General features: G+C 39.3%; 1 protein-coding gene across 4 annotated transcripts in view; it reads right to left on the bottom strand.

Annotated features, from left to right (window-relative positions):
• Positions 1 to 13813, bottom strand: part of LOC308104040 (uncharacterized protein) — a 383068-nt gene that overhangs the window by 276114 nt on the left and 93141 nt on the right. For 2 of the 4 annotated variants that reach the window (XM_080454288.1, XM_080454289.1), the window contains 2 exons: positions 9330 to 9397; positions 9162 to 9225 (listed from right to left, as the gene is read on the bottom strand). In XM_080454288.1, the coding sequence (XP_080310414.1) occupies positions 9162 to 9225; positions 9330 to 9397 (132 nt within the window). Of the gene's footprint in view, positions 1 to 9161; positions 9226 to 9329; positions 9398 to 9820; positions 10488 to 13813 lie in introns of all 4 variants that reach the window. The other 2 variants (XM_080454290.1, XM_080454291.1) reach the window with 2 other exon arrangements.

The following is a 13813-nucleotide window of genomic DNA, read 5'->3' as shown; positions in this document are numbered from 1 at the left end:
ACACACACACACACACACACACACACACACACACACACACACACACACACACACACACACACACAAATAAGGAATAAGAATTGAATTAAACTAAATGGGCAGATGATGTCAAAGTGTTGTCCAGACTCACTGCAAACGTCCTCTAGAGAGCTTCTCAGGAATGATCATCTCATTGGCATAGCTCTATAAGCAAACAAACACAGGATATCATTTAGGATCACCTACAGTCATACATACGACACGTATATCAAGAATAGTATCTGCTTTATGCAAACTGACCTGCTGGACATGCTTGCATTTTTCACAGCATGATCGTGAGTACACCTCATCTGCGGGACAAATAACAATAGTTATGCATACAAGATATTGGTGATAATGAATCATGGGCAGCAACATACCATTGCTCAACTGCTTACAAGACATAAAAATCTGGATGGCCACAAATTTCCTTCACCTGAACGACAGCAAAACAGAAGTTATTATCTTTGGCAACACCACTTCCTCCGCCTCCTTTTCCCTTGGTACCCTCTCCCCCAAAATCCTCCCCTCTGTAAAAAACCTCGGCATCATTTTTGATAGTTCTTTTAAATTTGATAAACAAATTGGTTCCGTCACCAAATCCAGCTTTTTTCAACTTTGTTTAATTGCCAAGGTGAAAGCATTTCTTCCAGCCAAACACCTCGAGATGCTCATCCACGCCTTTATTTAATCTAGAGTGGACTATTGCAATACACTTTATTCCGGTATTGATCAATCGCTGCTCAGGCGCCTGCAGCTAGTTCAGAATGCTGCTGCGCGCCTCCTCACAGGCACTAAAACACGCAATCATATTTCCCCAGTCCTAGCCTCACTCCACTGGCTCCCTAGAATTGATTTTACATTTTTTATAACTGCTTTTAAATCCCTCAATGGGATGGCCCCCTCTTATTTAGAGGAGCTTGTTGAACACCACAACCCACCTAGAGCCCTAAGGTCAACTCACCTCTCTCCAATGACTCCCACAGTAACCGCCAAACTGAGAACCAGGGGTGAACGTGCTTTCGCCGTGGTTGCCCCCAGGCTCTGGAACGATCTCCCCCTTTTCATCAGATCCGCCCAGTCCATTGAGGGTTTTAAGTCCCTACTCAAGACTTACTTTTTTGACCTGGCCTTTAACCAAAATTGAGTCTTAACTTTGATTTGTTGTAATTGTTCATGATTTAATTGTATTTTGACTGTATTGTGTACTTGTTCTTTTTGTTTTCTTGACCTGTACGGCACTTTGGTCGGCGACAGTCGTTTTTAAGTGTGCTATATAAATAAAGTTTGATTTGATTGATTTGATAAGTGGCATCAAGCCAAGGTATCGTGATGTGAAAGGGGCCAAAAGTCTGAGAGGCAAGGCATTCCAGAGTTTGTCCAGCTGTAAATTTAGATATGTAATTTGTCGATGTATACATTCATTCATCTCTCACTTACCATTATCAGAATCATCCAGATCAGGTGTCTTGAGCTCTGCAGGAAGACATTAAAGAGAAAAAATGTAGTCCTGTGTAATGATTCAATGTGTAGGCATACCAAGACTTCGAGTTCATTGTATAATTGATTAAATGTGTGTGTGTGTGTGTGTGTGTGTGTGTGTGTGTGTGTGTGTGTGTGTGTGTGTGTGTGTGTGTGTGTGTGTGTGTGTGTGTGTGTGTGTGTGTGTGTGTGTGTGTGTGTGTGTGTGTGTGTGTGTGTGTGTGTGTGTGTGTGTGTGTGTGTGTGTGTGTGTGTGTGTGTTCTTACCTTCCTCTCCATTTTCTATCTTCATCATCTCCACCCAATGCACCCAGGCGTCTGTGAAGGAAAAAGACAGTGGATAGTTAGTGGATCAGAGGCAGCTTGGAGGCTTACAGGGTAAAAGAAGGATGTCTCTCTCAGTCTAGTCTTGTGCGGCAGAAGAGAGCTAATATTTCAATGCAAAGATGTACGCTCTCCACAGTGTCTTATAAAATGTTAGTGAGAAATGCACATTGACATGTCGGGAGTCGGCCGGGCTCCCGACAAAATACCCCAGTTTGAGCACTCAGGCTTTCACAGCATATCTGGGGTTTTATGTAAATTGGTCTCAAGACAGGCCAAACTGATTTGAACCCGCACGTGACGTCACAAGCGATACAATCCCTCCCGTTTTTCAGTTCCAACATAAAACATAAAAAATCATAAGGATAAAATTGTTTTTTTTCTTTGTTTTTTTCTTTTTCTTTTTTTACTTTTTCCACACAGAACCAGGAGATAACATGCATACAAACTGGCTCAATAGCGCCACGTGCCAAATCAGGACAATGTGGTATTGCAGGTGAAAGTGCTTTATAAGCCAGAGAGAAGTTAGTTGGAATGAGTATATCTGAGGCTTGATTTAGGCTCAAACCTTTTGAAAAACGTTTGAGGGACATAAACAATATGATATTAAATATTATTATTATTTTTTTAATTCATGGTGTAGATCCTTTAACTCATCCAGTGCCATTGAGGTGTTTCACGTGTTTTTTCCCAAAGGCTCAACGTGCCAAAGACGTGTTTGACGTGTTTTCAGTGTTTTTCCATCAGATGGCGCTGTTTTGCAAACCAGTGATCACCATCTGAGTCCTTCAGAGGCACAGAGGCAGCAAAACCACGTGATCACAAAAAAGAAACACCACGTCGACGTTCCTGTTGTTGTGGGGGAAAACCACCCCTCATTCAACTGCCCATATCTATGGAATGGATGATCGTGACTGGACATTTTTTTCTTCCCGAGTGCACAAAACCCCCCTAGTTCTTAGTTTGATTTCAGGGTCAAATACACAGGTCAGAGACAAATTAAGGTTTTACCAGTTTTTTGGGTAATTTGAGGTTCTTCCACACCTGAGGCATCTGAGAGAAAAACATATTTGGTCATTTGATGATATGATTGTGTTCAGCGACAGCTATAACATACCCGAGAAGTTTTCCCTCTCACTAGCAGCTGTGTGATTAATAGCCCTGAACCAGAACCCGTGAGGTGGGGTCCCAAGAAGCTCCTATCATTTTGAAGGGAGGACTGCTCAAAAAATGTCTCAAAAGACAAATATCCCTTTTTTTTAATCAAACTAATACTTGTTTGTGATAACATACAACCAATCTTGTCAATGTAAGGCGTATCCAGAACAACAAACAACAAACAACAGTCATACTCTAAACGACTTTTCAAGAGCATTGTCGCAGACATATTCCCAATGTTGGAATACAAGTTTTGCTAGAGTCATGGCACACTACAGTCATCGTGATCATTTGGTGCTGGTGGTTAAAAAACTCGATCCAATTAAACAAACATAATTATTATTGATTATTTAGCCTTGGCACATGATCATGTGATGTTCAATGTTGTGAACCAAGTATATACGTACAGTACATAGGTGGAGAGTCCACTGTACTCCACAGACAGTCAATTCCACATATTTATTTGCCAAAAATGTATTGTGCTTAAGTTCATAATGATAGGAACTAAGAAAATTAGAACAGGGCACATAATATGCATAGGAAGTCAATCAGGAAGACAGTCAATGAGGCAATAAAGGGGGTGAAACTTCCTAGAGCATAGTACCACTGCCAGGACAGGAAATACCATGGATATTGAAACTGGGGCCCAAGTAATGTTCGAGGAGAGATACCAAAGCTTGCACAACAAGGACATAGAGAAGAGATACCAGAAATGTACAGCCAGGATATTGTGGGTGAATTGTTAGACTTTTGTCCAAGTTTTGTCCATAATGCTGATGTTGGAGGGGGAGAGAGAGAGAGAGAGAGAGAGAGAGAGAGAGAGAGAGACTTTGGCACAAACCAGGAAGTTGTCAGTCGCGCGTTGCACGATGGAACTGTTTGTGGAAGTCAAAATGAGCCCACATGGGAAGTGTGTGTACAATTACTTTCTTGTGGCAATTGTTGTAGTAGTGAATAGTAGTGTTTAGTAGTGTTTTAATTGGGATTTGTCCATGATTTTCATGGTGCCATATTTGTAACCGTTTTACAAATGGCTGAGAGGGTCAGAGGCACTCCGCTAACACTCCTGATTTTAGCAGGAGACTCATGAGTTTTTACTCTGTCTCCTTCTTGGCTCCTGAATTGAAATTTATCCTGAATTTATCCTGTTTTTTGGGCAATCAAACTCCTTGTTAAAAATAACACAGGAAATGACATACTGTGTAAAAGGTTTCTGGGAGAGGACCCCCCCCCCCCCCCCCTATTTTATTTATCCTTACAACAATCATGTCTGTGTATCAGAATGTTATCTTGACTAATTTAAATCTAATTTATTTTTAACAATTAGGTTTCACTTTACATCCATTCTGTCCATGACTCCAGTCTCTTCGACCTGGCGCCTTGTATGTGTATCTCGGCTGGCTCCATTTATGGGTATCTTGTACATGGTCTTTATTGTAGAGTTTCAGAGCTAATGGTTAGGCATCTCTATCCAAGGCCGTGGGAAGACGTTATAGGTTACGGGTGATATGCGCATGCGTGCCCTCGCGTGTGTGCGCACAGAGCACGTGCAAACATTATGCAAAAATGTTTTTAATATTGGTTTTTATAATATGTTTTTTTATTTTTATTTTTTCATACTTTATTTTCAGGGGGTGCTGTAGCCCCCTCAGCACCCCTACTTCCCACGGCTATGTCTCTATCAGACAGGACAAACCCTCTTCAGCACAGGTCGCGTCAGCCTAACCTTTGGTGTAATCATGACGATTTAATGTGGTCATTCTGGAAACGTGGAATCCTCTCTAACACTACGCCTCTCTGTCATTGTAAAAAATCAACGGTAAATGGCGACTATAGTTTAAAGGAGGAGGAGTTCACCCAAAAAATTACTTATTTTCTATCAATTACACACCCCATGAAGCCTTGATTTCATGGATTTATTTTTGTTTTTGTGGCATTCCTAAGACAATAATTTGATGACCGTGTGTATTTCCGGTAGGAGACACAAATAATCTACTTTGTGTCTCCTACCGGATACATTAGCCGGTAGGAGACTGGAATCAAATTATTAGCTTAAGAATGCGACAAAAACAAAAAATAATCCATGGATTCAAGGCTTCATAGGGTGTGCAATTGATAGAAAATAAGTAATTTTTTGGGTGAACTCCTCCTTTAATGCTTTATTACTGTATCCTATGAATAAGGATACCGAATGCAAAATCACCTGAAAATTATTACTATAATGCTGAAAATCCTGATATCACACAAAGTAAACTAAAATAATCATACTTACACTTGTTTTCCCTTTTGCTTGTGTTTTTCTCCTTGATACCCAGGTCACCTGATATGAGAACAAAAGACAGGCATCATCATTCAGAAATGCACTGCAAAGTTACAAATATACTGTATGATGATCAATGAATAAACAGACTTTCAAGTAGACATGCAACTGTGTACATAGGTACCTTCTTGAATGGTTGCAGTCCAGGCAGGATCATCAGTACCACTCACTTTAAGATTAAATTTGAAGGGTGGTGACAGCTCATAGTCATAGTGTACTTTAAAGTAGCCTTTGAACTTTGTTTGTTCCAGGGTGAAAGGCAAGACCTGCAGACAAATATTATTAATAATGACATATATTATTAATAATGAACATGTATCAAGCATTTTCAATAAATACATACATGTCAATAGCTACACCTATCTCTAGATTGCAAAACATGGCGCTGCCATGCATTATGGTAAGCTTTTGATTAATTGATTGATTGATTGATAACTTTACTAGACAAAAATGCAAACAGCAAAGAAATAAAACACTTCCATTGTGGTCCTATCTGTGGTCCTATCTGCTCCACAAATCATGTTCAACCCAGATTTGGCTCAACTAAGGGAATGAACTCGTTCTCATGCTATTCATCAAAAATGTGGAATGCCCTACCAAAAGGAGTAAAGGAGTGTAAAACCCTACTCACTTTCAAAACTGCCCTAAAGATACACCTTCAGGAGGCTGCAATTCCAAAATGGCCCCTGTCTAAGTCTTAACCTACCCCCCCCCCCCCTTTCATTTTCTTCTGTTGTATATATGTTTTTTCTCTCTTCATACCAGTAATCTGAAAGCTGATTGTATGACATTCTGTATAGTAGTGTGTATATCTGTCTGTCTCTTATATGTCATCATGATTTGTGTGCATGGGGTTCTCATCTTAAACAAGCCAAGTGCTTAATGAGTCTTCCAGTTTAGTAGACCTTGTATTGTGAATTTGTACTTCCATGTACTGTGATTCTCATGTCTTTCTAAATAAAAGTACATCAATCAATCAATCAGTCCTAGCTGAATTAACATAGAGACAAACACACCTTGGGGTCAATTTCCCCTCTTGGCTCACTGGTGAGATGGTACTTCCCATGTACCAGTGTACAATTGGCAGTCGTTTGAACTCTGCTGAAACGCCCCTTCTCTGATTCCAACTCCCTCTTTATGTCCTGCACACACAAGGGCAACAGATGGACAAGGTGATGACAAAATGGGACAAGGAGGGAAGACAGGAGTCAGGGTAGAAAGAGTAGGGAAGACAAAAAACAATACTAGCCAATTAGAAGATACTGTAGATTGACAGGCTATCATAATACCATGTTGAAACAGTTGAAATAAAGTCCTTGCTGGGTTATTGCATTGACAATGCATTGCATCAGTCCCTATATGGCTATATCTGCATGACCGCCGCAGACAGAGACAGATAACACCTGCCCACCACTGTATATACTGTGTGTGTGTGTGTGTGTGTGTGTGTGTGTGTGTGTGTGTGTGTGTGTGTGTGTGTGTGTGTGTGTGTGTGTGTGTGTGTGTGTGTGTGTGTGTGTGTGTGTGTGTGTGTGTGTAATCTTGTGATTATGATTTTTGGCCCAATGCTAAAGTGGAAGCACACATGAAATCCTTCTTTCTCCATCTTGATGGCATACTCACTTCATAGTCTGAACTGTAGCTGTCGGTGAGGTAGATGCGGAAAGTGTGACCATCACTGCTCTGCAGATCCTCGTAGATCAGCACCGCTCCTTGGTATTCCATCTAAAAAAAAACAAGATCATTTAGGATCACCAACAGCAATACATACAGTAAGTATATCATGCTGAGTAAATGCAGTGGGTCTTCCTTGCTGCACTGAGTTGTTGTTCTCCTCACATCGGAATTGGTGGGTTATGGACTGAGAATCGGCAGGGTTTCCCTTTAATGTACACACCGCTTGTGTACATTAAAGGGAAGTAGGGAGTCTGCTATATAAGCAACTATAATAATAACATTTAATATAGTAGATTGTTGAGATTGTTGTTAAAAGAGTTGACTAAAAGAGTGACATTAATGTGTTATGAGACGTGTGTTGTTGGGTTAGATTTTTATAACTAAGAATTCATTTGGAGGTGCTAATGTCTCTCTTAATGAAATAAATAAGAATTCAAATGTGTGAGACTGATGTCAAACTAAAGTTTCATCTATGAAACATCTTCATCTCTCACACTCATCACATCAGTGTCTGCCTGGCTGGGAGCTATACTCATGGTGTCATATCCTGAAGAGGGCGCTATGGGTCCAACATGTGTAGTCAGCCAATCAGAGACCTTGGCAGGTGACCAGCAGTATATTCCACTCGCTGGAACAGAAGACAACAGACAGCAAGACATTTACAATGATAATAAAAATGTCTCTCGAACTACCATGTCATTTTGACAAAGTTCCCAAAAGTTCATCATCTCTTCAGAGCAGACTACTGATCATTCTCTCCCAGTTTCATGAAAATGCACCCATCTATTCTTGTTATTTTACATGCACATGGTAATACATTATTTATGTCCACATAAGAGGATAAAAGTAAGACTCACTACTTGGTTCTTGTGGCTCCATCATCACAAACTTCAACATCCTCTCTATCACCTCCTCCTCTCTCTTCTTCCATTCTTGTGGTGTTAAAGTGCTCCTTCCTGTCAGTCTTTCAAACAGGGTCTTCTGTTGTATCTCCTTGTCACAATATTGACAGGTAAGAGAGGGAAAATTCACTTCAACAACATAATAGTGTTTGTATGCATTTTTGTGTGAATTTGTTATTCTATGTTGATGAATTGACTACATAGGCTCACAATGGAAACAAGTCCCCAGGACATTTTTGTGTTATCCTTTTAGCCTAAATGCCTTACTGTACCTCTGTGCTGTTTGTGTTTACATTTCTGACTAATAAAGTATTCAATTAGCCAAAAAATAATAATAGTTACATAAAAAGAAAAATCTACTAAATTTAATGTAATATTAATTAAGAAAAAGGAAAACATATTACTGTTCTTATAATGATCATGTATGATGGAGAAATAACATCAATAATGATACAAAATAAATCTGTTACAATGATCATGTGCTGTATGAAAAAAAAATGTGTGTGATTGAAGTCAAATTAAGTTTAATCTATGAAACATCTTCCTCTCTCTCACTTACATCAGTGTCTGCCAGGCTGGAAACTACACTCATGGTGTCAAATTCTGAAGAGCGTGTTCCACCACTCACTGGAACAGAAGGCAACAGACAGCAAGACATTTACAATTGACCTACAATTGATCCAATGAAAAGTATTAACAAGAGCTTTTTGTGACTCAATAATAACTACATAGAGTACTGAAGTCCTGACGTCACTCCTGTTACCCCTGGGGTCACAGAGGCGTTTTTTGTATTGGAAATCCCATAGAGAAATCTTAAATCACATCATAAGAACTGTGTTCCAAAAATATATATCACCTCAGCCATTTTGTCAGGAATGTGACTTTGTGTCGTTTATGCTATTGAGTTACATTTGATAACGTCTGTGATTGGAGAAAAAAATTATAATAATCTTACTCTTTGGATAAATTAGTACTTTTTCACTGTCAGTTGGTGACATACAGTATTCATATGATTAAAACCGCCGGGGGGATTTGTTTAATTTTGGAACAAACACAGTTCTTATATGACACAATCTAAGATTTATAGGATTCCTAATACAACAAATCACTCCGTGACCCAGGGCGACAGCGGCCTCTAGCGGCAGTAATGTCACACTTCGGTGCTCTATTGGATCCATTGAAATACAGGTTTTTTTCTCCCATTTCCTGAAAAGTAACAGTATTGAACATACAAGGTTTCCACCTGACATGATGATATGCTGTACTTTATAGATACTCACTGCTTGGAGGATTCCACTGCTTACTGTTCCTTCTCCTGACAGCTAGTAGGGATGTCACCACAGACTTGAAATAAAATAAAATATAAATTAAAGAAATAAGAATTTAAATGTGTGATTAATGTCAGACTAAAGTTTCATCTATGAAACATCTTCATCTCTCACTCTTACATCAGCATCAGTCTGGGTAGGAGCTTCACTCATGGTGTCATATCCTGAAGAGCGTGTTCCACCACTCACTGGAACAGAAGACAACAGACAGCAAGACATTTACAATGATAATAAAAAAACACACCTGGATGTGAAAACCCTGCAGCCCAGCACAACATCTCTACATGTCTCTGTTCCTCACATGTGAACCATGATGTCAATTTGACCTTTGACCTCAGAGCAGCCTACTGATCATTCCCTCCAAGTTTCATGAAAATGCGACCATCCACATGTGTACTCCACCCCCCCCCCCCACTATCCCCCCCCCACTATCCCCCCCCCACGCACGCACGCACGCACGCACGCACGCACGCACGCACGCACGCACGCACGCACGCACGCACGCACGCACGCACGCACGCACGCACGCACGCACGCACACACACACACACACACACACACACACACACACACACACACACACACACACACACACACACACAGATACTCACTATCGGGAGGAAAGTCCATGCTCCATGCATCCTCTAGGTCCATGTTGTTCCTTCTCCTGACAGCTGGCAGGGTTGGTTCTTCTGTCTCAGTCACCACAGACTTCAACATCCTCTCTATCATCTCCTGCTCTCTCTTCTTCCATTGTTCTTCTGTTATTCCTTTTAATCTTTCAAACAGTGGCATCTGTCCAAAATGTCCTCTGTTCCTCATCACCATGTGTTCTATTTTCTCCATCAGCTTTTCTAGTTCTGAAATGTCATACTTCATGGGGTTTAGAACATGGTATCTGTATCCACATTTCTCCAGGATCCACCTCAGAGGTTCTCCTTCAGACTCTATGTACTCCTCAACACGTCTCTCTCCCAGCCAGAATCCCCATGTGAACAGAACCAGAGTGTGTCTCCAGACTCTGTCCCCCAGCAGCCCCATGTGTTCCTCCACTGATCTCCTGTCAGCTTCAGAGAAACTGGACCTGACATCAACAGTCAACAGGACAGCATGGGGTTCAGGAGAACACAGAGTCACACCGTGTAGAAGGACGTCTTTGATCTTCTGTGATGGAGGTGTAGTCGACCAGTCTGGACAGTTCACCACACTCACATTTCTTCCAGCAACTCGTCTCTGTTTTCTGACACATTCTGTCAGTTTAGTCTGGGTTTTAAACTCCTGGAATATGAAGTTTACTGTATGTTAGTCATAATAATCAAAACATTCACTTTATTCTGTCTTCACTGGAGTTCCTCTTCAATCCTACCAGTAATTAACTCACTGAATGTATTATTATCCATCGCTCTGTCTAACAATGCCTCAGCAATATGGCATGATTAATGTCATGCCATAATCTGACTTAAGAAACTGAAAAAAGCTCTAAAAGTTGAAACTCTGTGTTTGAAAGCTTGATGTACAGGTCGTCAATTGACATTCTATCTTCTCCACAGGGGATGTTCTGAGCACTTTATTAAACAGAGCAGTGGTGGAAGAAGTACTCCGACATTTTACTAAAAGTAAAAGTAGCAATATCACAATATAAAAATACTCTGTTACAAGTAAAAGGCCTGTTTTCTAAATGTTACTTGAGTAAAAGTACAAAAGCATTGGCATAAAAATATACTTAAAGTACCAAAATTAAAAGTACTCACATTTAAAAGAGCAGATCTACACGCTCACAACGCGTCCCATCGCGACGCGTTGTGAGCTTGTAGATAGTCTATTTTCAAATAGCCTATGTATAAAATAGGGCTAAAGTGGTTAATGTATGTTTCATAATATCATAATTTATATCTGAAAAGTAACTAGTAACTAAAATGTTCTAATAATTGTTGTGGAGTAAAAGTACAATATTATAGAAGAAAAGGAATGAAAATGGGAAATACTCCAGTAAAGTCAAAATTCCTCAAAGCTATACTGAAGTACAGTACTTGAGTAAATGCACTTAGTTACTTTACACCACTGAAACAGAGAGCATCATTACTCAACTTTCATTTGTAGTTGAGTAAATATTTGACCAGGAGTATCTATACTTTGACTCAAATATCGGGGTTGAGTACTTTGTCCACACAGGTTAATAATCAGTACCAGCATAGAGCTACTGTATGGAAGTAAACAGAATAAATAACAGTGACAGTTAACTAGGGCTGCAAAAAGTATGAATTATTTCTGTAGCATTTATTATCAATTACTTTTTCAATTAATCAAACAATCGAGTTGTGCAGATTTTTTTATATAAAGAAATGTTACATATCACCGAGGTGATTAACCATTTAATGGTTATTTTATACTTCGTCACACAACAATATCGTGCAAAGATAGTGAAAATAGCAAATATACGAGCTCACGTGTCGTGATGCGACGCGTTGTGACCTTGTAAATCGGCTATTTTCAAACTTTTGATAGTTTTTAAAAAAGCTTTTGAGACTTTAAACCATGACAAGCTCAAAATAGGTAATGATTATTGATCTATTATTTTATTTAATAATCGATTATCGATTTGTATTATTATTATTTTTTTAATCAATTGATTAGTTTGCTGTTGTTACTGTGTACCCCTATACAGTTACCTAACACAGTGGTTCTCAAAGTGGGGTTCGGGGACCCCCAGGGGTCCTTGAGGGGGTTCTAGGGGTTACCCAGCCAAATGATTGATAGTTAGGAACCAAATGGGACCTTATTGGTCTGTCTCAGAGAGTGTACAAATGCAACCAAATAAACCCTCACAGGTCCATTTGGTTCAATTTTTACACTCTAAAATGTTTGAGAATCACTGCTATAGTTATAATAATCTTCCCTTCTGGGGGTCCCTGCCATATCTTTTCTGGTCCACAGACTAATATGTATCGTTTTGGGGGTCCTTGACATGAAAAAGTTTGAGAACCACCGAGCTAACACACAGTCATGGTTTGCATTAAAGATTACAGACATGATGAGAATCTACATGTGTTGGACTCCATGTTCATTTGAAAATGAACATCTGTGTACTGTGTATTGATCACTGACAGTTCATTGATCACATGATCAATGAACATTCATGACAGCAGATACTTTTACATTATCTTCAGAAAACATATTTGATCACTTTACTGTTTACTTACTTTGAGTGAAGTCATTCATTATAACATCACATTCATATAATATTACTCACCTTGTATGGAGTATATTTAAACACAGCCTTCTGCATTATGAGATTTCCTGCTCTGCTCCTCTGATCGTGTTCTCCACCAACCAACATCACCTTCACATCTGGTAGACTCTGATGTTCTCCTGACGCACACGCACACATGCACGCACACACACACACACACACACACACACACACACACACACACACACACACACACACACACACACACACACACACACACACACACACACACACACACACACACACACACACACACACACACACACACACACACACACACACACACACACCATTAGTTCACTTTACACTGACTGATTTAGGATTGGATTCAGTGATTCAGCTAAATGAGTTATTACATACATGTATAACAATTCTGACTAAACTGGCCACAGAACAGTACATAGCCTACATCAATAATTTGAAGTTATACTGAGTATTATGTGATCAATTATGTGAATGAGTTAAAAATACATGAATTAAATTAAGTCCTTAGTTCAATGATGGAGGAAGTACTCAGATATTTTACTTGAGTAAAAGTAGAAAAGTAGAATACCACAGTGTACAAATAGTGTTAAAAGTAAAAGGCATGCATAGAAAATTTGACTTAAGTAATACCTTAAAAGTATTTGGATCAAAAGACTAAAAGTAAAATGACTCATTATCTGTGTCTTTTTTAGGTTTCTTTAGGCTATTCAAAAATAGCAGATCTACAAGCTCATAGCGCGGCACCGAGTGCCACGCTACGAGCTTGTAGATCTGCTATTTTTGAAAAATTGTGAAAATATGAGCAAATCTTTGAATATGTATATTCTTCAAAGGAAACATTTGTGACTCAAATCTTTGCTTCTGGGGGGATTCTTTAATGTCTTCTAAATCCTAACATTTTTTTTTTTATCATGTTGCTATAATCAGTGGTTTTCAAACTTTTTCATGTCAAGGACCCCCAAAATTATATGTATTTGGCCGCGGACCCCCATCTGAAAATATTTTGTTCCAGGGACCGCCAGAAGCAAAGATTGGAGTTAAAAATGTTCGCTTTAAAATAATATACATTCAAAGATTTGCACACATTTTCACGATTTAATTTTTTTTTGCAGATCTACAAACTTGTAGCGCGGCACCCGGTGCCGCGCTACGAGCTTGTATATATCATTATGCAAAATATCTGAATATCAGAATAATAAATATTAGTTTATTGTATTACAATTATTGATGCTTTAAAGCTTTCATGACATTCACTTTTACACCACATTCAAAGTCTTTGTCCTGGTCCTTCAAAAGTGTACAAAAAGTTTTAAGTGAAAATTCCATTCCAGTGATCAATGGCAGGTGTTTTTCTCTCACATTTCTAAAG

The sequence above is a fragment of the Gymnoscopelus braueri genome (genome assembly GCF_963280865.1).
Source record: "Gymnoscopelus braueri genome assembly, chromosome: 17".
Classification (NCBI taxonomy): domain Eukaryota; kingdom Metazoa; phylum Chordata; class Actinopteri; order Myctophiformes; family Myctophidae; genus Gymnoscopelus; species Gymnoscopelus braueri.
This window is presented reverse-complemented; position numbering and strand designations above follow the sequence as displayed.